This window comes from Pristiophorus japonicus, chromosome 4 (genome assembly GCF_044704955.1).
Source record: "Pristiophorus japonicus isolate sPriJap1 chromosome 4, sPriJap1.hap1, whole genome shotgun sequence".
In the NCBI taxonomy this organism is placed as follows: Eukaryota; Metazoa; Chordata; class Chondrichthyes; family Pristiophoridae; genus Pristiophorus; species Pristiophorus japonicus.
In genome coordinates this window covers 266,014,692-266,041,130 of record NC_091980.1, presented here as the reverse complement: position 1 = coordinate 266,041,130, position 26,439 = coordinate 266,014,692, and the positions used below count along the sequence as shown (strand labels likewise).

General features: G+C 41.6%; 2 protein-coding genes across 7 annotated transcripts in view; one reads left to right on the top strand and one right to left on the bottom strand.

Moving 5' to 3' along the window:
* mis18bp1 (MIS18 binding protein 1) overlaps nucleotides 1-25,464 on the bottom strand; it is a 95,063-nt gene extending 69,599 nt beyond the window's left edge. For 2 of the 5 annotated variants that reach the window (XM_070879405.1, XM_070879407.1), the window contains exons 1-5: nucleotides 25,381-25,451; nucleotides 16,404-17,128; nucleotides 7,398-7,535; nucleotides 4,350-4,867; nucleotides 2,538-2,614 (exon numbers count right to left, since the gene is read on the bottom strand). In XM_070879405.1, coding sequence (XP_070735506.1) covers nucleotides 2,538-2,614; nucleotides 4,350-4,867; nucleotides 7,398-7,535; nucleotides 16,404-16,989 — 1,319 coding nt within the window. In that variant the 5' untranslated portion in view covers nucleotides 16,990-17,128; nucleotides 25,381-25,451. Of the gene's footprint in view, nucleotides 1-2,537; nucleotides 2,615-4,349; nucleotides 4,868-7,397; nucleotides 7,536-9,554; nucleotides 9,660-16,403; nucleotides 17,129-25,380 lie in introns of those variants that run through there. The other 3 variants (XM_070879406.1, XM_070879408.1, XM_070879409.1) reach the window with 3 other exon arrangements.
* Nucleotides 25,465-25,537: 73 nt separating this feature from the next.
* LOC139262350 (uncharacterized) overlaps nucleotides 25,538-26,439 on the top strand; it is a 38,132-nt gene continuing 37,230 nt past the window's right edge. For both annotated transcript variants that reach the window (XM_070877534.1, XM_070877532.1), the window contains exon 1: nucleotides 25,538-25,627. The gene's annotated coding sequence lies outside the window, so the exon portion shown is untranslated. The remainder of the gene's footprint in view (nucleotides 25,628-26,439) is intronic.

The following is a 26,439-nucleotide window of genomic DNA, read 5'->3' as shown; positions in this document are numbered from 1 at the left end:
CAATGCACAATATATAAAAGATCTAACACCAATACTTATTTTCCAATTGAAGAAACAAAAAAAAGGTACCAGATATACTGTTCAAATAAACTAAGCTCCAATTCACTTACATAGAAAACACCCGTTATCAATTATGAAAATTGGCAAATTGTTTTGGAACTTCAAAAACACATTTAGTATTCAATATAAGCAGAGAACATAAGAATTAGGAGCAGAAGGACATACGGCCCCTTAAGCCTGCTCCGCTATTAAATAAGATCATGGCTGATCTTCAACCTCAATTCCATTTTCCCACCCAATTTGCATATCCCTGGATTCCAAAAATGTATCTTAGCCTTGAATATACAGGTACTAATGATTTAGCATCCACAATCCTTTGGGGTAGAGAACTGCAAAGATTCACAACCCTCTGAATAAAGAAATTCCTCATCTCTGTCTTAAACAGCCATATCCTGAGAATATGGCCACGATTTTGCCAGCTGTGTTGTGGCCGGAGTAGACAGCCACCTCGAAACCCGCTCCAGTCTCCAAGTGATTTTGCCCTGATGGGGCTTGTTAAGCCTGCCCTGCGAGGTTGCTGACATATCAGCCAGTTTCTTTAAAGGGGTCATGTCCACATTTGATTTTGACAGTTGTGCTGTTAGTGTTCTACAGCATTGAGCTGCTGCATACACAAACATGCACTGCACCAAAGGTACACGGCTGCACCCAGGCTCTCCCATGACTCCCTCCAAATGCTTATGGAGGGAGTCTCAGCATGCAGGGAGATTCTCTTTCCTTTCAATGGGCAGAAGAGACCTCCCCAGGAGATCAACACAGCCTGGTTGCACATTGCACAGGAGGGCACAAGCTGGCTGAAGTGTTGCAACCTATGATCTCAGTAGAAGAGTGTTGGAATAGTCAAGTCTACTTCTGCAGCTGAGGCAGAGTTGGGCGATGTTACGGAGGTGGAAGTAGGTGGGCTTGGTGATGGCGCGGACATGTGGTCAGAAACTCATCTCGGATTCAAATACAACATCAAAGTTGTGAACGGTTTGGATCACCCTCATTCAGTTGCCAGGGAGAGGGCTGGAGTTGGTGGCTAGGGAGTGGAGTTTTTTTTGCGGGGATGAAAGACATCATCATCATCATCGGCAGTCCCTTGAAATCGAAGACTTGCTTCCACTCTAAAAATGAGTTCTTAGATGACTGAACAGTCCAATATGCGAATTACAGTCTCTGTCACAGGTGGGACAGACAGTCATTCAAGGAAAGGGTGGGCGGGGAGTCTGGTTTGCTGCACACTCCTTCCACTGCCTGCACTTGGTTTCTGCATGCTCTCAGCGCCCTCCCGGATGCACTTCCTCCACTTTGGGCGATCTTTGGCCAAGGACTCCCAGGTGTCGGTGGGGATGTTGCATTTTATCAAGGCGGCTTAGAGGGTATCCTTGAAACGTTTCCTCTGCCCATCTTGGGCTCGTTTGCCGTGTAGGAGTTCCGAGTAGACCGCTTGCTTTGGGAGTCTCGTGTCAGGCATGCGAACAATGTGGCTGCCCAGCAAAGCTGGTCGAGTGTGGTCAGTGCTTCGATGTCAAGGATGTTGGCCTGGTCGAGGACGCTAACGTTGGTGCGTCTGTCCTCCCAGGGGATTTGCAGGATCTTGAGGAGACATCATTGGTGGTATTTCTCCAGCGACTTGAGGTTACTACTGTATATGGTCAATGTCTCTGAGCCATACAGGAGGGCGGGTATCACTACAGCCCTGTAGACCATGAGCTTGGTGCAGATCTGAGGGCCTGATCTTCGAACACTCTTTTTCTCAGGCGACCGAAGGCTGCGCTGGCACAATGGAGACAGCTTTGAATCTCGTCATCGATGTCTGCCCTTGTTGATAATAGGCTCCCAAGGTATAGAAAGTGGTCCACATTGTCCAGGGCCTCGCCATGGGTCTTGATGACTGGGGGCGGGGGGGGTTAGTTCTGTGTGGCAGCGTCAGGATGGTGGAGGACCTTTGTCTTATGGATGTTTAGTGTAAGGCCTATGCTTTCGTGCGCCTCAATGAAGATGTTGACTATGACTTGGAGTTCAGGCTCTGAATGTGCGCAGACCCATGCATCGTCCGCATACTATAGTTCGACGACAGAGGTTGGAACGGTCTTGGATCTGGCCTGGAGACGACGAAGGTTGAACAGGTTCCCACTGGTTCTGTAGTTTAGTTCCACTCCAGCGGGGAGCTTGTTGAGTGTGAGGGAGCATTGCAGCGAGGAAGATTGAGAAGAGGATTGGCACAATGACGCAGCCCTGCTTGACCCCGGTCCGGACATGGATTGGGTCTGTAATGGATCCGTTGGTCAGGATCACGGCTTGCATGTTGTCGTGGAGCAGGCGGAGGATGGTGACAAACTTTTGATCTTCCCAATAATTAGTTGAGGAAAATTCTGCTCATCCAGTACTGGATGTCAGACAAAAAGACAATTTAGAGTCATTTGTGACTTTGATAAGAGCCATTTCAGTACTCTTTAAAATGCATGTTTTGTTTCTAAAGTAAAGGAAATTACCTTTGTCCTTCAACACAAATCTCATTGCTCCTTTTTATTTGCTGGATGATCCATTTAGAGAGAGTAATCTTCCTTTCCTATATATTTAAAGAAAGCAAGCGTAATTATAAGTTATTAAAGAATCAATCAAAAAAGTAAACGTAAACCAGATAATAAAGATTCTTAAATAAGCAAGTTATTGAGAGCTTAGACTGCTCTCTAAGAGACACCTACCAATGAATTATCGATTGATCTACTGCTGCTGGTGGGGCCGAGTTCTAACGGCTGCTAATATTTTATGCAGTTGAAGGTCACAACTATCTCTACTACTCTTCTTGAAGAATCTAGTATCTCCATCCAGAAAGGTCCTGATGATTTCATACTTTTACATGGATCTCAGAGAACAGGCTATAGTGCTTAAATAAGTGGCTACTAATAGTGGTGTGAAATGTTGAGCTGTACTCAATTTTGCTCTATACAAGCAGAAGCTGGGTCTTCCCTGTTCATATGACAAGAGAGGATAATTTAAAGGTGATATAATCTTTTAACATAAAATACCCTCTATTTATCATATCTCATTCCTTCTGGACTTATTTGGAGATATTTACTTTGCAGGGTTATACATATTATTTGAGTAGCTCCTTTCTTTTATAAGGTTTCTGTACTGAAATGGTAAGTTTTAACTCTCATACAACCAGGCTATTGTTAAATTGGGAGGTACAAAAACTATAGCTGCTGGTAATCTGAAACAAAAACAGAAAATGCTGGAAACACTCAGGTGGTCAAGCAACTCTTCTGTTCTCTCCAAGGATGCTGCCTGACCTGCTGGCTATTTCTAGCATTTTGTTTCCAACAATGGGATTTTGATTGCTCATTTTCTCTACCTCATTGTTGATCGATACTCAGTTACCTTAGCAGCAAACTGGATGTATTGGTAAGGACAAAATTAGGCTCAACTCTCCAGAGTTGAATGGCTTGCCAACATTCACCATCTAGCCTCACACATTAAAATGACCATTTAAGCAAAGGTCCAGACCCCATAAAACCATAACCTTCAGGAAAATATTTGGTGGGGGAGGGGGGGGGGGGGGGAAAGAGAGATGGGAGATGACAAAACCATTTAAGTTGTGCTCACCATTTTGACTTTTGTTGCAACTCTGGCAGAGGAAAAAACATTGGCTAAAGAGTGTGATGTGTGATCTGTTCACCAGTCTCTAATCTATCCTTGCAGAAGAACCAAGAGCATGTCCCTCTTGGTAAGGCAGATCACAATGGTGGTGTTCCTCCAGAAAAACCACAGCTCAATATTTTAAAAAAAAATTATATTTTGAGGTAAAAGGATTGTTCTTTATGGAAGGCACTGGTATGCATCAGAAAAAGTAGCAATTTGATGAAATGCACTGAAGGTATAACAATGAACAGTACTTAGTACTTATCACGACTTTTCCCAATGACTAATAATTGAAAGACTATAGTCTTGCTCAATATTTAATCGAGTACATATATTCTACATGACACACAGTGCTACATAATTTTTCATTTATGAATCTTAAACTAATGAACTTGAATTTTTTATCTTAATTCTGGAATTGCAAAACCCTAACTGCTGTTTCATTAAAAGTGCATATATTGCTAAGATATTTAATCTGTTATACCAATACCTAATGAATTGTAAGCACATCAACAATTATCTACAACAGAAAGGGTATAACAGATTAAATATTTTAGCAATATATGCACTTTTAATGAAACAGCAGTGCATAAAACTTCTCAAAAAGAAATGCATACATTTATGTAGACAATTGACATATAGTCATCTGTTATTTTGCTTACCAATTTGTTTTTGGGACTATAAACATCGTTAGGCTTCGATTTTACAACTTTTGCTTCTTGTTTTCTAGGTATACTGATCGTCGGTGATCTCAGCAAAATAGCACATAACTCCTTACACTCTTCAATTCCATTATTAGTTTTTTCGGAGTGCTTATATCTTGTTTGCATTATTCCCTTATCTGGATGGATAAGGCGTTGCAAAGAGGTAGCACTCAAATCTATGATGTTCTGCATTTCATTTCCTGTGCAATTGGTATAGATACTGGTAGAAACTGAATCTGCTGTGTTTAGCGCCGTGACCTGAGACCTTTCATCATCGCCATCATTGCCATCAGTATCCACTTTCAGAGAAAATGTGTTCCAATTTTCAAATTTTTTGACAGTGCTATCAACATTGGATATCCTCATAGTTTTCTGCAGAGGTTCTATATTTTCTGTGGGCTGATAACTGTTTAGTTTAGTTGACACTCTTGATGTTGAAACTGATGCTCCATGTTGATCACCGTGTAGCAATCCCACTATTATTCAAAATACGAAAATCATTAGATACTAGGGCAAACAGATGGAGGAGGCAGTAAAACCTAAAAAAAAACACCAAATGTCTGCTATTAGAATAACTAGACGTCCTATACAGGCTTAAAGGGCTTAAACACAATGCATACCCAGGGATAAATTGTATCCCACTGCTGAGACGAGACAGATTTATGAGGCATAGACAATCATTATGAAGAGACACTGGACATGGGGAATATTAGCAATTTGGAAACAGTTAAAAAGGGTGACAAATCAAAGTCAGGCAACTGCAGATCCATTAATCTTACTGCAATCCCATGTAAGTGGAACCGATTAGGTGGAATCTTTATTATCTGTACATCAACTTAATTAACAGTAGCTATCATGGGTTCAGAAGGAGAAAAGCCTGACTGACCAGCCTCCTTGACATTTTGGACAAATTATCACAAGTGGTAATCCCTGCGACATGTTGTACTTAAAATTCCACACAAAAGGCCATTAGTTAGATTCAAAACATTAGACTCAAGATAGATCTTGAGAATGGATAAGAAATTGGCTGAGGGCAGAAAGCAACCGGTACTTATTAGAAGAATTATGTTTGGGTGTGGAAAATACCGAGAAGGGTGCCACAGAGATCGGAGTTGGGACCACAACTGTTTCTAATTTACATCAATGATTTGGACTGAGAAACCCAATGCAAATTGGAAAAATTTGCAGATGTTGCCAAACTAGGAAGAACAGTAACATTGAAGGAGACAGCTCCGAAATGACAGAACGAGCTGGACAAAACATATAAATGGCTAGAAAAATGGCAGATGGAGTTTAATACCTGTACAAACAAATGTAAAGTGCTACATACAGGAATGCAAAATGGGCAATACATGTACTCCATGAATGGTATTGAGAGTCTTAGTAGACCTGTTACTCAAAACATCTAACCAATGCAGAGGAGTCATCAGCAAAGCCAACAAAATATTACATTATATAGGCTAAACAATGGAACAGAAGTTACAAGTCACTGGATATGAAGGACACATCTGAGGGATATTCATTTTGAAGGTTAAAAACAAGTAAAATAACCATCACAAAGAAATGAGTCCAATTGATGATGCACACTGAAAAGATCAAGTAATAGCAATACTACTTTTTGTACCAATGTTCTCCCCTTACAAAAGGAGCTGACCTCTTGCTGTCCATTGTCCCATGGTTGCAGGTCAACACACACATTTCCAGCTGGGATTACAGAACAGTTAGGAGCAGCAACTTAGCCAATTTCCCCTCCCTAATGTACTAACATAATACAATTATATAATTCAACTTCTGGGGGAGCTGGTCATTCTCCAATGCAGATTTTGTTTCCCTTCTAAATGTTTACCTCTCCTGTTCCTGAACCTAATTTTGCTGTGTATTATTTTTAAATTCTGACTAGTCCCATGCAGGGAAATCCTGCTGCCACCCAATTCATTTGTCTGCCTACTCCTTTACATCTGGGCACACTCAGGGGAATCCTTGCTGCCACCTGGCACATCGACAGGTTGCACTTGTTGCAGGACTGGCTGGAGGGTGGTGTACTTAACCAACCAGTTTAAAAAGAAAATGGAAACAGATAAACTAGATGTTTTTATATTAATTAGTCTCATCCAGGAAGTACAATAGCTGCTAGACTATAAGAGATAACATTGGTCAATAGTTAGAATGGTATGGCCTAATCAGTGACTGTAAACATGGTTTGGTGAGGAGTAAGTCATGCTTGACTAGTTGATTAAATTATTCAAGGAAACTAGCTAGCATATACAGACAAAGGGAATATAGTGAGTGCTAGCCTGGGCGCTCTTGCCTTCAAGTCAGAAGGCCCAGAGTTCAAGCCCTACTCCAGAGACTTGAGCACATAATCTAGGCTGACACTTCAGTGCAGTGCTGAGGGAGTTCTGTACTAGGAGTTGCAGTCTTCAGATGAGATGTCAAACAAAGTCTGCCCTCTCAGGTGGACCTCAAAGATCCCATGGCACTATTGGAAGAGAAGCTGGGGTGGTTTCCTGGTCAACATTTATCCCTCAATCTACATAACTAAAACAAGTTATCTGGTCATTTATCTCATTGCTGTTTGTGGATCTTTGCTGTAGGAAAATTGCCTACTTGATTTCCTTAGTGACTACACACCTGGGAGATTTGTTGAGGAGATTAAAGCCCACAGTATTAGAGGTAAAATGGAATCATGGTAGAGAAATGACCGAAGGATAGAAACAGATAGTAGGAATAATCTTACACAATGTATGTTTTGTGTGTTTTAATTTTTTTCTTACATATCCATCTTGGGTGAGCTGGTTTAATCACTTCATGGCTTGGAATTAATATCTGACCAAAAATAGTGGCATATATCTTCAGAAAACAGTTATGTACAAAAAAATAGGTTCCATCTTTCAATGAGGAAATTAAGGGTTGGGTCAAATTTAACACCTCAATTGAATGGAAACATCAAAACTAGATAAAAGAAATAACACCAACTGACTGTACCTTTATGTTCTAAAAGTTTACCTGAAGCGAATGGTGTGCGTTGATTGTCTAATTCAATCTTTTGTTTCATTTGTAAAAAGATTTTGGCTGGGGATTGTTTCATCACAGGAACATGGTTCTTCCTTTGTGAAACGTGGCATCTACCTGGCAGAGTGGGGACTACAATAAACCACAAGTTTAGACATTGGCGCAAAATGCAGATTATTAAACACACATACATAATTGGATATTACTGTGTATACAGTTGATTCAAAATAAGCTGATGGGCAAAAATAGATCCAGAGTCCAGAATAAATAATAAAGGATGATCCAAAGTGGCAGTGTCCAAAAGATGGTCCGTACCAAGCCCGTTTCTTTTATTAAATACAGAAGGCTGATTCCAACTATGGTTAGTTTGATTGGGAGCTGAAATTAACTAGTTGAAATAAGCTCTGTGCACTTAATACAAGATGAGGATATCTGCTGAATATCTGAGCTACAACCTTTTAAATTTTCTGACCTTGGAAGACTGAACATAACTCATTCTGAATAAGTAGATATGGAATAATTAATTCTTTAGTTCAGGAATTTTACAGAAATCAAGCTAAATCTGTCCCATTTTTAAGCGTCAGGGAATGGATGGTAATGAGGACAATTGGTGGTGAAGGGGTATACATTTCTTTTTGAAGGTATGGAATGTTTGTGCACAGAGCTAGCTTTTATTTCGCATGGGCAGTGCCACATTTTTGTGCAGGAGCAGTTCACTTTTTTATCTATAGGGTCTTGCATTTTTTGTGTAAGGTGGTTTGAACTATCTGTGCACATTTCTGCAAAATTGTCCAGCGCACTCACTGGGTTATCTAGTCACCAGGTGCAGAAAATTGGTCAACTCTGATCTAAAGGCTTGGAGGACTCACTCGAGAAATATTGAAAATGTACTAGCCTTAATTTCCACCTATTTAAATTGAGGGGGGCCCATGCCGGCATTTATGCACATGTTCTATCCCCCTTTTTAAATATAGCTATTACGTTAGCTATCCGACAGTCCTCTGGCACTATACCTTTTTCTAACGAATTATTAAATATGTGTAGTAATGCCTCTGCTATCTCTTTCCTAAATTCGTTTAAAATGCGTGGACCAATATGATTAGTTTATTTAATATATCTCCTCTTTTTAATTTAGATACACTTATCTCATTACTAAACTCATCATCCAATGTCATGGCCGCTTATTCTATCTCCCTGGTAAATATTGAAGCAAAATAATGATTTTATATTTCTGCCATCTCTCTATCGTTACCTGTGGTATTGTCCTGTCTATCACCTTATGGCCCTATCCCCATCCCAACCGTCCTTTTTTTAAATTGATGTGCCTATCAAATGTTTTACTATTTTGTTTTATGTTCCTTGATAATTTAATTTCATAGTTCCTCTTTGCCTTCCTAATTGTTGTTTTGACTTTTCTCCTAATCTCTGTTCTCCCTTATCATGCACTCCCCTGCTGTCTATGTACTTAATGTATGCCTTTTTCCTTATCCTTAATTGTTCCCTAATGACCTTATTCATCCATGGAGTCTTATTAGTGTTTAGTTGTTCTTTACTTTTAGCGGAATATATTGTTCCTGCACTCTGTCGAACACTGTTTTAAATGTTTCCCATTGCTGTGCTACATCGTTGTTTGCCAATATTGTTACCCATTTTATTTGCCCAAGTTCTATTCTCAGCCCCTCAAAATCAGCTTTTCTCCAATCTATTACTCTGCTTTGTGTCATACTTATGTCCTTCTCAATTATCATCTTAAAGCGTATTATATTATGATCACTATTGCCTTGGCGTTCCCCTACTTTTACTTCTCTTATCTGCTCGGGTTCATTCCCCATTACTAGATCCAATAGTGAATCCTCCCATCCAGGGAGCTCGGACTTTAGTTGCCCTACCTTTCCCCCTTGTGGGAATGTATCTGAACTATTTCCTCTTTAAAGGCAGCCCATTGCTCCACTACAGTTTTGCCTGCCAAACTTTAATTCCAATTTACCCAGGTCAGATCTATTTGCATCCCAATGAAATTTGCCATCCTCCAATTAAGTACTTTTACTCTAGATTGCTCCGTGTCCTTTTCATAGCTAATCTAAACCTTATGATACTATGATCACTGTTCCCCAAATGCACACCGACTGACACTTGCTCCACTTGACCTACCTTATTTCCCCAGAAGCAGATGCAGCAATGCTGTTTTTCTATTTTCTCCGTTAGTAGGGATTCTGTTATTTTTCCTACCACCGATAGATTTTTGGGATTGACTCCAAATGCTAAAGACAGCCAGCCACACTACACAATTAGTGTCGACATCAAATGGTTTCCGCTTTACATCGATGCAAACTGTGTGGCGTAGTTCATAGAATAATACAGCAGAGAAGGAGACCTTTCGACCCATCGTGCCTGTGCCGGCCAGTTGGTAGAGCTATTTAATTAATTCCACTCCTGCTCTTTAGCTCTGTAAATCTTTTCCCTTCAAGTATTTATCCAATTCTCTTTTGAATGTTACTATTGTATCTGCTTACTCCACCCTTTCAGGCTGTGCATTCCAGATCACAACAACTCGAAATGTAAAAAAAAAATTGTCCATGTGTCGTCTGTTTCTTTCGTCAATCCCTTTAAATCAAAGGCATCTGGTTACTGACCCTTCCTGCCACTGGAAACAGGGTTTTCTTATTCACTCAATTGCATTCATGATTTTGAACACCTCTACCAAATCTTCTCTTCACCTTCTCTGCTATAAGGCGAACAACCCCAGCTTCCCTACTCTCTAAATAACTGAAGCCCCTCATCACAGGTACCAGTCTGGTAAATCCCTTCTGCACCCTCTCAAAGATCTCGACATCCTTTCTAAAAAAGTGTGGTGTCCAGAAATGAACGCAATACTCCAGCTGAGGCCTGACCACTGCTATACAAAGCTTTAGCATAACTTCCTTGCTTTTGTCCTCTATTAATAAAGTCAAGGATCCCTCTATGTTTTTTTTTAAATAGCCTTTCCAACTTGTTGTGCCGCCTTCAATGATTTGTGTACATACCCTCGCAGGTCTCCCTGTTCCTGCACTCCCATTAAATTGTACTACTTCGTTCATATTGCCTCTCCTCAGTCTTCCTACCAAAATGCATCACTTCACACTTCTCCGCGTTACATTTCATCTGCCACGTGTCCAACTATTTTACCAGGCTTCTATGTCTTCCTAAAGTCTGTTACTATCCTCCTCATTGTTTACTATATTTCCAAGTGTCACATCATCTACAAACTTTGAAATTATGCCCTGTATACCCAATTTCCGGTCATTAATACATATCAAAAAGTACAGTGGTCCCAATATAGCCCGAGGAACACTACTGTATACTTAACTCCAGACTGAAAAACAACCATTCACCACTACTCTCTGTTTTCTGTCCATTAGCCAATTTTGTATCCAAGTTGCCACTGTCCATCCCTTCAATCCCATGGGTTTTAATTTTGCTATCAAGTCAGTTATATGCTACTGTGTCAAATGCCTTTTCAAAGTCCATACAGAATATAATCTGCACTACCCTCATCAACCCTCTGTGTCAAGTTAGTCAAACACGATTTGCCTTTAACAAATCAGTGCTGACTTTCATTTACTAACCCATGCTTTTCCAATGGCCAATTATTTTTGTCCTGCATTATTGTATTTAAAAGTTTCTCCACTAACATCATCAGGCTGACTGGCCTACAGTTACCGGTTTATCCCTCTCCCCTTTTTTAAAAACCGGGGTGTTGTATTTGCAGTCCTCCAGTCCTCTACCACCACTCCCATATCCAAGTAGGATTGAAAGATTGTAGTCAGAGCAGCCACAATTTCCACCCTTACTTTCCTCAGTAACCTAGGATGCATCATATCCGGTCAGGGTGACTTTTCTACTTTGAGTGCTGTCAATCTTTTAAGTAAATCCTCTTTATCTATTTTTATCCTATCGAATATCTCTACTGCCTCCTCCATTACTGCTACAATTGGCAAAATCCGCTTCTCTAGCGAAGACAGATGCAAAGTACTCATTTTGTGCCTCATCTATGCCCTCTCCCACAAGACCTCCCTTTTTCATCCTTAATTGGCCTCACCCTTACACTATTTGATTCTAAAAGATTTTTATGCTCCCTTTTACATTAGCCACTAATCTAGTCTCATACTTTCTCTTTCCCTCTCATTTCCTTTTTTAGATTTCCTCTGTACTTTCTATATTCAGCTTCGTTCTCTACTGCATTATGAACCTTCCAATTGTCATAAGCCTCTGTTTTCTGTCTCATTTTAACATCTATATCTTTAGTCATCCAGAGAGCTCTAGCTTTGGATGCCCTTCCTTTCACTCTCGTGGGAATGTGTCTACTCTGTACCCAAACCATCTTTTCTTTGAAGGCATCCCATTGTTCAATTTTGCCCACCAATATTTGATTCCAATACACCTACGCCAGATCCCTTTTCAACTCATTTAAGTTAGCCCTCCTCCAGTTAAGTATTTTACACTTGATTGTACCATGTCCTTTTCCACAATTATTCTAAACCTGATATTATGATCACTGTTCCCCAAATGCAATCCCACTGAAACATGCTTCACTCTCCCCACTTCATTCCTCAGAACTAGATCCAGCACTGCTTGCTGCCTCATTGGGTTGGAAACACACTGATCGAGGAATTTCTGGAATCACCCCCATCTTTGTCCTTTTCATTGTTCCTAACCTAGTTTATATTAGGATAATTGAAGTCCCCATTATCACTACTCTGTTGTTTTTGAAGCTTTCTGTAAATTTGCCTGCAAATTTCTACCTCTATCTCGTTCCCACTATTTGGTGGCATATAGTATTAACTCAGTAATTCAGGCACAAAATTCCAAAGCTGACCAGGTTAGAGGTGACAACCTAGCTAAACATGGAAAAATGAGGGCCAAAGGTAATAGGATTTCTTTATATCTCCACTTATCAACAGAAACTAACACCAAAAGAAACTCTGTCAATTCAAGAAACAGTCAAAGACAGAACTTAAACTGAGTTATCAGATAACTTCAATTAAGAGTAGACTGTAGTCCTTTGAAATCTATTGTTGTATTCTATGTCCCATAGATCTGTTTGGTTTATTTTACCAATGCATATTTTAATACATTATTGGTCATAGAAACATAGAAAATAGGTGCAGGAGTAGGCCATTCAGCCCTTCGAGCCTGCACCGCCATTCAATGAGTTCATGGCTGAACATGCAACTTCAGTACCCCATTCCTGCTTTCTCGCCATACCCCTTGATCCCCCTAGTAGTAAGGACTACATCTAACTCTTTTTTGAATATATTTAGTGAATTGGTCTCAACAACTTTCTGTGGTAGAGAATTCCACAGGTTCACCACTCTCTGGGTGAAGAAGATTCTCGTCATCTCGGTCCTAAATGGCTTACCCCTTATCCTTAGACTGTGACCCCTGGTTCTGGACTTCCCCAACATTAATAAGAACATAAGAATTAGGAACAGGAGTAGGCCATCTAGCCCCTCGAGCCTGCTCCGCCACCCAACAAGATCATGGCTAATCTGGCCATGGACTCAGCTCCACTTACCCGCCCACTCCCCATAACCCTTAATTCCCTTATTGGTTAAAAATCTATCTATCTGTGATTTGAATATATTCAATGAGCTAGCCTCAACTGCTTCCTTGGGCAGAGAATTCCACAGATTCACAATCCTCTGGGAGAAGAAATTCCTTCTCAACTCGGTTTTAAATTGGCTCCCCCGTATTTTGAGGCTGTGCCCCCTAGTTCTAGTCTCCCCGACCAGTGGAAACAACCTCTCTGCCTCTATCCTGTCTATCCCCTTCATTATTTTAAATGTTTCTATAAGATCACCCCTCATCCTTCTGAACTCCAACAAGTAAAGACCCAGTCTACTCAATCTATCATCATAAGGTAACCCCCTCATCTCCGGAATCAGCCGAGTGAATCGTCTCTGTACCCCTTCCAAAGCTAGTATAACCTTCCTTAAGTAAGATGACCAAAACTGCACGCAGTACTCCAGGTGCGGCCTCACCAATACCCTGTACAATTGCAGCAGGACCTCCCTGCTTTTGTACTCCATCCCTCTCGCAATGAAGGCCAACATTCCATTCGCCTTCCTGATTACCTGCTGCACCTGCAAACTAACTTTTTGGGATTCATGCACAAGGACCCCCAGGTCCCTCTGCACTGCAGCATGTTGTAATTTCTCCCCATTCAAATAATAGTCCCTTTTACTGTCCCCCCACCCCCCCAAGGTGGATGACCTCATATTTTCCGACATTGTATTCCATCTGCCAAACTTGGTCACTTGGTTCCAGAGTCAAATCTCTATGTTCTCCCTGTAACATCTCCCGCCTTCGCCACTGCTTTAGCTCATCTGCTGCCAAAACCCTCATCATGCCGTTGTCACACCCAGACTCGACTATTCTAATGCTCTCCTGTCTGGCCTCCTATTTCCCACCCTTGATAAACTTTAGTTCATCCAAAATTCTGCTACCCATATCCTAACCCACATCAAGTCCTGCTCACCCATCACTCCTGGGTTTGGAATTACATTGGTTCCCAGTCCCTCAATGCCTCAAAGTTAAAATTCTCATCCTCATGTTCAAAGCCTTCCTGGGCTTCACTCCTCCCCAATGTTCATCCAAGCATGACCACTTGTGCATACCCATTCTCTTTGTCCCATTATTGATGGATGTGACTTCAGCCATCTAGGCCCTAAGCCCTGGATTTTCCTCCTTAAACTTCTTCTCCTTAAATCCTAGCTCTCTGACCAAGCTTTGAGTCATCCCTCCTAATATCTCCTTCTATGTTCGGTGTCACTGTCTGTCTGATTATACATCTCTGAAGCGCATTGGATGTTCTTCTAGATTAAAGGTGCGATATAAATATACGTTGCTGTTGTTATTCGCATCCAGCTCATGCTAGATAGCCAACCCACTCAATTCAATCCCAAGCCCTATGCCTTGGTAGGTCTGCTCTCACCTATGCCTAGCCCCTTCCCTTCACATTCCCCCACCAACATTTGTTTCTATATTCTGTTCCTTCCTTCACATCCAGGCAGACATCAATTCATGGTCAGACCTCACTCCTAGGTCTTTGCCGGTGTAGGAGAATGGGATGTGTTCATCACAATGCACCCTCAACAAGTATTTTCAAAAGCACATTAATGTGGTCAATGGGGCAAAGAGGAATCTGGAGATAAGCATAGCTGTAGACACTAAATAAAACACAACAGCACAAAATTATTTCAATATAATATAGGGTAGTCTGAGAAAAGGTGAGCACCCTAATGGATGAAAACAGATGGAAACTAAAAATGAACCTAATTGTATTGGGAACAATTCCTCCCAATGTTCACTAGGTCAGACACTAGCAACATGCGCTCCATTGTCGGTGATATTTCAGTAGGATTAATGAACCCCAATCAGATGGAGGCCTTATAAACTGAAAGATCTTCAAACAGTCTCAATGATGAATGGGATTTATCTTCAAGGTACTGAGAGACATAAAAAGTTAGAATTGAAAGACGCGATTGTCCTCTTGAATGCTGGCGAGATAGAAATTGGAAACAAGCTAAGGTGGAGCCTATTTTCAAACAGATAACAAAACAAACCATCGATTAGTGTCGCATTAAAATATTGGATAAAAGAAACAATCATAAGTAAACTCAAGGACTACCTGAATGATAAGCTACTCAAGGCACTTTACAGCCTTCTGGACTCAACATCGAGTTCAACAATTTCAGATCATAACCTCTGCCCATTTTTTCATATGGCAGCTGTTGATGATTCTGCCATTCCCATTTACACCTCTTCCAGACTCATCTTTTGTTTCTTTACTTGTCTCATTACCATCTCCTTTTGCTTTATACTATCATCCCTTATCAATTAATCTTTCCTGCCTTCCACCCCATCACAGACCTTCTCTTTTGTTCTTTCCTCCCCTCCCCACTTCTGCACCTGCTATAAATCTGTTGATTCTCTAACCTTTTCCAGTTGATGAAAGGTCATCGACCTGAAACGTTAACTCTGTTTCTCTCTCCAAAGATGCTGCTTGACCTGCAATATATTTTACAATGCTTCAGAAGTGAAACATCTGCAATTCCAGCTTCCTTGGTGTATCCTGGGCTTCCAGAGGCCATTGGCAAAGATCCATATAGATAACTGCCAGTATATTTACAGTGGGAATACAAAATAAAATCTGGGTATGGATAAGAAATTTGTGCATAGTACTTGTTAGGAAATGTCAGTGGAGGTGGGAGGGCGAATTCTCCAGAGATTTGTATTCAGAATACTATTGTGTCTAATTTTCATTAACTTGGAGCAGAATCTCCAAGCAAACTGGTCAAATTTGTAGACAATGCCAACCATAAGGGGGTGGGGAGGAAGAGGAGGAGGAGTTAAACCTTCACAGGTAGTCAAAGGCCTCAAAAATGAGAACATAATATATAAATGGCTTGCCAATTACAAAAGAAATGTAATACCGATATGCAAGAATTACACACGGGAAGAAAAATATGTATTCTATGAATGGTGTCAAAATAGCTAAGGAAGTTGAAAGAAGTTTGTTGGTATTACGAGCCACCGTGGAGCAATAATCAACAAAACAAAATATAAAATTAATTTTTGTTGCATTTAGGGTTTCAAATTCGAAATTAAGTGTGCATTTGGGTTGCCTCAACTTTCTCCGAGTATTGATTGCATTTGATTATATTGACAGAATATCCAGAAACCTAGTTCACGGAATTTAAAAAAATGGTTTAAACTGGACAGATAATAAAGTTTTAAATGTTCTCTTGTATTTCACATTAAATATCAAACCCACCCAGCTAAGTAATAATTAAGTATAGACATTTAGTTTTGTTATTAAAATGGTATATCTCAAGATCTGAATGTCTCAAATGTGTGCACCTCTGAACATGTTGCTGAATATCAGCAGCTAGCTTCAATGACAAATTATATGCATAGCCCTTGATCATAATCAATATTTAAATCAATATTTGTTCATACCTGCAAAGGTGTTGTTTAAGATGTGTCCATTCACAGATTCAACAGGCCATTGGCCAGCCCCACTTAAATCAAAAGTTGTTTTTTGGGGTGTTTGAAGATGGTGATTTTCAGGTACCTGAAGATAGTCACGCTGAAGTTTGCCTTTCATTCTTTGGAATATTTTGGCAGGACTCTCAGAGCCCACTTGTTTGATCAATATAGATCCAATGGGATTTAAATGAGAGTTGACATAACTCTGGTTTAAATTTACACATGCTGAGGTTGAATCAGAATCTATTATGTCACTGAGTTGAGGAGAGATTACATTAAACGTCCCCTCCTTTTCCAGCAATGTGGACTGAAGTTGACCCTTTATTTGACAATTTTGCTCAGTTTTCAATGAGATTAAAGTGAATGTTTCTGGAGGCACGGGGTTGATAACCTCTCGTTGAGCATTTGCTGAACCAAACTGAAATTTATACAACTCTTTTAATGGGGTACCGTTTGGAATCTTGTGAAGAGGTACTGCTCTCCAGGCTGTTTTCTGTTCTTTGTCCATTTCAATACTTTTGAGAACTTTCTTCTTGCATGGAGTAACAGACATCATCCTGAAAATATGATTATTTTCCTTTTCACTTCCACCGCTCTTTAGATCGGAAATTTATACCTTCTGTAAATGATCAAATCATTAACCCTCTGTCTTAAAAACTTGATATCCATGTTGGATGAAAAATCCATTATCTGTGCTGTAAAGAAAGCAATACTTTTGGTTACCTAGCAAAACTACCGTATGCATCCTCAAAAGTTTTTCCCAATTACTGAAATCCAGCAATACATAAATAATTGCTCCTTAACACGATTAAATACTAACTTGGTCTTTGATTTTTTTCTGCCTAAGGCATGACCTCACACTTTCCAACATTATACTCCATCTGCCAAATTTTTGCCCACTCACTTAACCCATCTATGTCCTTTTGCAGATTTTTTGTGTCCTCCTCACACTGCTTTTCCTCCCATCTTTGTATCGTCAGCAAACTTGGCTACGTCACACTCAGTCCCTTCTTCCAAGTCGTTAATATCGATTGTAAATAGTTGGGGTCCCAGCACGGATCCCTGCGGCACCTCACTAGTTACTGGTTGCCAACTAGAGAATGAACCATTTATCCCTACTCTCTGTTCTCTGTTCGTTAGCCAATCCTCTACCCATCTAATATATTACCCCCAACCACGTGAACTTTTATCTTGTGCAGTAACTTTTTATGTGGCACCTTGTCAAATGCCTTCTGGAAGTCCAAATACACCACATCCACTGATTCCCTTTTATCCACCCTGTTCGTTACATCTTCAAAGAACTCCAGCAAATTTGTCAAACATGACTTCCCCTTCATAAATCTATGCTGACTCTGCCTGACAATTTTTCTTCTCCAAATGTCCTGCTACTACTTCTTTAATAATGGACTCCAACATTTTCCCAACCACAGATGTTAGTTTAACTGGTCTATAGTTTCCTGCTTTTTGTCTGCCTCCTTTTTTTAAATGTTTGTTCACAAGATAATTACAAAATGAGAAAGGCCATTCAGCCGAACTCAATTCATCCATCCAGAAAAATAATAAAATTTCCCCATCATGGCATCCAACTATTTGTTAAATGATTCCAGGATTTTTGCTTCTGCGACTATCTGCACTGCCTCCAGCATTCAAGATGCAGTCTGACCAGGACACTACCAAGTTTGATCACTATCTCCTTACTTATATTCTGTTTTGGTTATGTAGGTTAACATTGTGTTGGCTTTGTTGCTTGCTTTTCTGCCTTGGTTGAGCATTCTGAGCAGTGTTGACGCCTTTAATACACCATCCTCCTCCGATGCCTCTCCACCGTCGTCAGGTTGGGTGGGACTGCACTCGTCTGCTTCCATTTTTATCTTTCTAATCGTAGCAAAAGAATCATTTGCAATGGCTTCCCCTCCTGCTCTCGCACCATTATCTCGTGTTACCAAGGATCTATCTGTGGCCCCTTCTATTTCTCATCTACATGCTGCCCCTCGGCGACACCATCTGAAAACACAGATTCAGTTTCCACATGTACACTGATGGTGCCCAGCTCTACCTCACCACCACCTCTCTCGACTTCCCCACTGTCTCGAAAGTGTCAGTCTAGCATCCAATGCTGAACGAAGAGATTTCCTCCAACTAAATGTTGAGAAGACCGAAGCCAATGTCTTCGGTCCCCACCACAAACTCCGTTCCCTAGCCACCGACTCCATACCTCTCCCTAGCAACTGTCTGAGGCTGAACCAGACTGTTCGCAACCTTGGTGTCATATTTGACCCCTAAGCTGAGCTTCCCACCAAATATCCGTGCCATCACTAAAACCACCTATTTCCACCTCTGGAACATCGCCCAATTCCGCCCCTGCCTCAACTCATCTGCTGCTGAAACTCTTATCCATTCCCTTTTTACTTCTAGACTTGACTATTGCAACACACACCTAGCCGGCCTCCCATGTTCTACCCACCGTGTATTTGAGATCAACCCAAACTCTGCTGCCCATGTCCTAACTTGTACCAAGTCCCGTTCACCCATCACCCCTGTGCTCACTGACCTACATCAGCTCCCAGTTAAGCAACGACTCGATTTTAAAATTCTCATTTTAAATCCCTCCGTGGCCAGGCCCCTCCATATCTCTAATCTCCTCCAGTCCTGCAACCCTCCGAGATACCTGTGCTCCTCTAATTCTGGCCTTTTGAACATCACCGATTTTAATTGCTCCACTATTGTCTTCAGCTGCCAAGGCTCCAAGCTTCGGAATTTCCTTGCTAAACCTCTCCGCCTCTCTACCCTCCTTTAAGATACTGCTTAAAACCTACCTCTTTGACCAAGCTTTTGTCCACCTGCCCAAATAACTCATGTGGCTCGGTCAAATTTTGTTTTATAATGTCCCTGAAGTGACTTGGGACGTTTAAGGGAATCAAGGAATATGTTGATGGGGCGAGAAAGTGTAGTTGAGGTTGAAGACAGCCATATTATTGAATGACGGAACAGGCTCGAGGGACCATGTGACCTACTCCTGTTCCTAATTATTATGTTCTAATGTTGTACTACGTTAAAGACGCTATGTAAATACAAGTTGTTGGTTGAGTCTACCAAGAAGTCTGAAACCAGGTCATTTCTGTATATTAAAAACAGCAGTGGTGCCCAGGCATCCCACTCAATACTTCCCCACCCCCACAACTCTGACAACACCTCTAACAAGTACGAGTTTCCTACCCTTCAGCAAGTTTCTTATGCATTCCCAAAGTTAACCCTGACCCTCCAATGCATTGAACTTATCCAATAGTTTTTCATGTGGGATTTTGCTGGAAGCCTTTTGGAAGAAAAGGTGCACCATCTCAGAAGGGTTTTCAGTCAACTTGGCTTGTCACTTCCCCAAAGTTCCTGAGGAAATTGGTTAGGCAGGGTCTTCCCTTCTGAATCCATGTTGACTGCTGTTTACTAGGTTATTATTGTACAAATAATCCTCAAGTTTAATCCTGATAATTGATTCCATTATTTTACACATATTGGAAGTCTGCATTTGACGTGTCTATTTTGTCGCCCTATTGAAAATGATCAATAGACCGTCCTGTTTCCACTCTACTGGTGTCTCCCAAGTGTCCACTGACTTCCTCATATTGATCAACAGCACCTAACAAATAATATCCATAATCTTGCTCAGCATTTTGGAGGAATACTATTGGTCCCTGATATTTGTTTTGAGCATGCTTAGCCTGTTAAAAGACCTCCATCTCACACATTAAAGTTGTTGATGTTACTTAGGATATTTCTGTTTGGGGTGGGCATGTTGCTCATATCTTCCCTTGTGAATAATGGGAAGAAGTAAACATTAAGAATATTTACTGTTTTGGGCTCCTCAGTTTCAAGCCCATTTGCATTTTAAATGTTTTTCACCTCATCTCTGACTTATGGTTGCAGTCCCAAAACAAATTTTTACTACAGGTACAACATTCGAAATCCAGAATCCTCATGACCAAGACTGTTCCGATTTTTGGGTCTTTCTGGATTTCAGACAAGAAAATCAATAATCTGAAATCTGGAGTCCTCGACCGAATCCGTGCTGGGTTTTGAGCAGCAAGATCCAAAATCCAGCATGGACTTGGCCGAGGATTTCAGACTTGATTTTCTTGTCTGAAATCTGGAATCCTTGACCGAATCCGTGCCGGATTTCAGGTTTTGCCTCAAAAAGTCCGGTTTTCGGACAATAATTCTGGACGACGCCATCAGCTCTGCGCAAAATATCTGGTTTTTGGAGTTCCGGATTCGGGACGTTGCACCTGTATTTCACGTAGCCTCAGCTGCTATACTTTTAGCTAGATCTCTCATTGCCCCTCTGATTACCCATTTAACATGTTACTACATTTTCTTGTATTCATCCCAGTGAATCCTTTCCCCTTGCAGCATTACAGTGGCATAACTGTCCTCTTTATCTTATTTGTAATGTTATTTAAAACCATATTTGTTTAGTATGAGGGCATTGATTTTCATTTATATATTTATCCTTGTTGCTTTGTTCCAGTCTGAGGGTAATTAAAGGATGGACTCCAGCCTGGGATAGATAGTGGATTTGATTGCCAGCTACTGGAGGTCTTTTTGAAAGAGGGCAATGCCACTGATTGATGTCTCAGAGGGCTCCAGTCAAAGGGAGAAGCAGCTAAGACTTCTTCTTCCAAAATCATATTGAGAATCAGTGACCAGTCAGGGCTGACTGTTTTAAAAGTCTGCCATCTTAGCAAAGCAGGTATGCCAGCTTATAACTATGACAAGTAAAATTCTGTTTTTTAAGGTTCATGTTTAGGGAGAAAGTGAGTTGCATACAGATCACTGTGTTAAACTGTGTAATGATCATTTTATAGAATACAATATCATAGAATAGAAATTTATAGCACGGAAGGAGGCCATTTCAGCCCATCATGTCCGCGCCGGCCGACAAAGAGTCATCTAGCCTAATCCCACTTTCCAGCTCTTGGTCCGTAGTCCTGTAGGTTTTGACACCTCAAGTGCACATCCAAGCACTTTTCAAATGTAGCGAGGGTTTCTGCCTCAACCACCCTTTCAGGCAGTGAGTTCCAGACCTCCACCACCCTCTGGGTGAAGACATTTCCTCTAAACGTCCTACCAATAATTTGAAATCTAATCCCGATTGTTGACCCCTCTGCCAAGGAAATAGGACCTTTCTATCTACTCTATCTAGGCCCATCATAATTTTATACACCTCAATAGGTCTCCCCTCAGCCTCCTCTGTTCTAAAGAAAGCAAACCCAGCCTATCCAATCTTTTCTCATAGCTAAAATTCTCCAGTCCAGGTAACATCCTTGTAAATCGCCTCTGTACCCTCTCCAGTGCAATCACATCTTTCCTGTAATGTGAGGACCAGAACTGCGTGCAGTACTCCAGCTGTGGTCTAACTAGTGTTTTATACAGTTCAAGCATAATCTCCTTGCTCTTGTGTTCTATGCCTCGGCTAATAAAGGCAAGTATTCCATATACCTTCTTAACGACCTTATCTACCTGGCCTGCTACCTTCAGCGATCTGTGGACCTGCACTTCAAGGTCCCTTTGTTGCTCTGCACTTCTCAGTGTCCGACCATTTAATGTGTATTCCCTTCCCTTGTTAGCCCTCCCCAAATACATTACCTCACACTTCTCCGGATTGAATTCCATTTGCCACTGTTCTGCCCAACTGACCAGTTAATTGATATCTTCCTGCAGTCTACAGCTTTCTTTTTCATTATCAACCACACAGCCAATTTTAGTATCATCTGCAACCTTCTTAATCATACCCCCTACATTCAAGTCTAAATCATTGCTAGATCCACAAAAAGTAAGGGATCTAGTACGGAGCCCTGCGGAACCCCACTGGAAACAGCATTCCAGTCATAAAAACACCCATCAAACATTACCCTTTGCTTCCTGCCTCTGAGCCAACTTTGGATCCAACTTGTCACTTTGCCCTGGATCCCATGGGCTTTTACTTTCATGACCAGTCTGCCATGTGGGACCTTATCAAACACTTTGCTAAAATCCATATACACTTCATCAAACACACCACCCTCATCGACTCTCCTTGTTACCACCTCAAAAAAAAAGTCAGTCAGACACGACCTTCACTTAATAAATCCACGCTGATTGTCCTTGATTAATCCTTGTGTTTCTAAATGTCCCTCAGAATTTTTTGCAATAATATCCCCACCACCGAGGTTAGGGTGACTGGCCTGTAATTACTCAGTCTATCCTTTTTCAACTTTGTAAACAAAGGTACAACATTAGCAGCCTTCCAGCACCACACCTGTAGCCAGAGACAATTGGAAAATGATCCTCTTTTGCTTCTCTTAACAGCCTGGGATACATTTCATCTGGACCTGGGGATTTATCCACTTTCAAAGCTGCCGAGCCCCTGATACTTCCTCTCTCTCTCTATTTCATCTATTATTTCACATTCCTCCTCCATGATTGCAATGTCTGTATTGCCCTCCTCTTTTGTGAAAACAGACGCCACGTCTTCTGCCTCCACATACAGATTATCTTTATGGTCTCTAATATTCCCTACTCTTTCTTTAGTTGGTCTCTTGCTCTTAATGTATTTATAAAACATTTTTGGGTTTTCCTTGCCAAAATGTTTTCATGCTCTCGCTATGCTTTCCTAATTTCCTTTTTCATTGCACCCCTGCAGATTCTATACTCCTCTGGAGTTTCTGCAGTATTGAGCCCTCGGTATCTGTCATAAGCCTCCCTTTTTTTTCTTTATCCTACCCTGCATGTCCCTTGACATCCAGGGGGGGGGGGGTCTAGATTTGTTAGTCCCACCCTTTTTCTTTAAGAGAACATACTTGCTCTGAACCCTCAGGATCTCCTCCTTGAATGCTCCCACTGCTCTGACACAGATTTACTTTCAAATAGCAGTTTCCAGTTCACTTTGGCTAAATCCCATCTCAGCTTAGCAAAATTGGCTTTTCTCCAATTGAGAACTTTTTTCCCTGTCTATCTTTGTCCTTTCCCTAACTACCCTAAATCTAACTGAATTATGATCACGAGCACCAAAATGCTCTCCCGCTTCTGCAGATACCCCTTTCACCTGCCCAGCTTCATTCCCTAAAACAGAGTCCAGAACCGCCCCCTCCCTTGGGCTTGTTACATACTGGCTAAAAAAAAGTTCTCCTGAATGCATTTCAGGAATTCTGCATCCTCTATACCATTCACACTAATTTTATCCCAGTTATTAGGGTAGTTGAAATCCCCTATTACTGCCCTAGTTTTTGCACTTCAGAAATTTGCCCTTCTATCTCCATTTGACTGTTCAGATGTCTATAGTACACTGATCACCCCTTTTATGTTCTTCAATTCAACCCATATGGCCTCATTTGATGACCCTTCTAACACATCATCCCTCCTCACAGCCGTAATTGTTTTCTAATCAATACTGTAATCCCCTCTCTATCCCATCTGAAAACCCTGTAACCAGGAATGTTGAAATGCCATATCTGTTCTTCATGTACCTGATGTAAATAAAACTACTTATTGATTCAAAGCCTCTCAATTTGGTGTGCTTATCCAGTTCAACAATCAAATGGAGAAGAATTCAGATAGCAGCACTTGATGCATTCCAGTAGCCAAAGTATAGAGTTGCATTCTATATTACAATGCATGGGCTTTCCTATGGTTCACCAAAATATTGTTCAAAAAAAGGTGCATGCTGCACCAAAGATGATGTAAAATCTGCTTACTGGAGTGACTGATGACACTGATTCCAAGAAAACATCTAGCACAGTAATCCCAAAAATGGGATAAGTCCACCTTCTGTGGCAGACTCAGTCATTAAGATACCCAAACGAGTCAATTCTGTAGCAGTTCAAGGCATCATCATCATCATAGGCAGTCCCTCAGAATCGAGGAAGATTTGCTTCCACTCTTAACAGGAGTTCTTAGGTGGCTGAACAGTCCAATACGAGAACCACAGTCTCTGTCATAAGTGGGACAGATAGTCGTTGAGGGAAGGGATGGGCGAGACTGGTTTACCGCACGATCTTTCCGCTGCCTGCACTTGATTTCTGCATGCTCTCGGCGATGAGACTCGAGAGGTGCTCAGCACCCTCCCGGATGCGCTTCCTCCACTTACGGTGGTCTTTGGCCAGGGACTCCCAGTTGTCAGTGGGGATGTTACACTTTATCAGGGAGGCTTTGAGGGTGTCCTTGTATCGTTTCCGCTGCCCACCTTTGGCTCGTTTGCCATGAAGGAGTTCCGACTAGAGCACTTGCTTTGGGAGTCTCATGTCCGGCATGCGAATTATGTGACCTGCCCAGAGGAGCTGATCAAGTGTGGTCAGTGCTTTGATGCTGGATATGTTGGCCTGGTCGAGGACGCTAATGTAAGTGCGTCTGACCTCCCAGGGGATCTGCAGGATCTTGCAGAGACATCGTTGGTGGTATTTCTCCAGCGACTTGAGGGGTCTACTGTACATGGTCTATGTTTCTAAGCCATACAGCACTGCAGTCCAAGGCAGTGTGCAGGTGACTGGCCAGCCAACTCAGCTCACTAACTTGCAGTATTAACTCAACCCTGCCCACTAAATAAATACAAGTTGGGCCATTCATTGACATTCTTTCTCCCACTCTCAGCTCCAGATAACACCACCAAGTCAAATCCCCCAACTCGTAACTGGCTCACGTAACTATGCCTCAATACAAACGGAACTATGCCAACTTTTCTGACCATCCCCCCGCCCACCCAAATGTTTGTTGCACTGAGGCAAGTAGTTCGGCTAAAGCGCGGGCCGGTGCAGCTCGAGCTCGGACCCCTTTCCATGTCCAAGCTGCGACCCTCAACCTCGTTCCCTATCCGTTTTATCAAACTGCAATTTCCCGCACATTTTTCACTCGCTATCCAAAACCCTGCCAAGCGCCAAGTCCGGATTCACCATAAATGAGCCTGATAGCCACTACTCACCAGCACAGCCGCCTCGCCCGTAACCATCATTTCAAACCCAAAACAGACGTTTGGAATTTTCGAATCCAAGCTCTCGGCTTCTGATTGGTGCTCGCATTAATGACGCGGTTTCCCGACCCGTTGAACGTCATCACGTCACCTTCGGGACGGACAATGCCTGTCGTCGCGTGCGTGGAGTTTGGCTAAAATGGAAACGGTTTGTGCAGTGGCAGAACAGTTTCTGCAGTCGCGAAACAAACACAGGATGGTGTGTGATTCTTTTTTTAAACAAACTTTTTTGTCTTATAAACAAATCCAGCTTGTGCTGGTTTTAATCTTCAAAAAAAAGTACGGGCTCCATGGATTTATAAAGATAGGCATATAGTACAAAAGCAAGGAAGTTAATGTTAAACCTTTATAAATCACTAGATAGGCCACAGCTGGAGTCCCATGTGGGGCAAAACACTTTTTAGGAAGGAAATTAAGGCATTGGAGAAGAGATTTATCAGAATGATACCAGAGATGAGGGACTGAAGTTATGGGGAGACTGGCGATTTGAAGCTGGGATTGTTCTCCTTAGAGCAAAGAAAGTTAAGGGGAGATTTAATGGAGGTGTTTAAAATTATGTGGGGTTTTGATCGAGTAAATAAGGAGAATCTATTTCCACTGGTAGGAGGGTTGGTGATCAGCGGACACTGATTTAAGGTAATTGGCAAAAGAACCAGGGAAGATGAGATTTTTTTTTAAGCAGAATTGTTATAATCCAGACTGCACTACTTGAAAGGGTGGTGAAAGCAGTCTTAATAGTATAATTCAACTAGGAATTGGCTATCAGAGTTACTATTTGCACTCGTTTTGTGTGTTCTTCTGCGTATGCCGCATTGGACTTAGCCCCCTTTTTGAGCATAGGCCCTCAATTCAGTCGCGCATGTGCAGTCCAATATACGATGAAACTGGAGAGAGAAAAATTCCGGTGGGGGGGTGAAGAGGGATTGGGGGGGGAAATTTGGGGAGGGCTAGAGATTGCGGGGGGGAGAGGAAAGGTAGATTGAGGAGGGGGGGAGAGAGAGATTGCGTGGC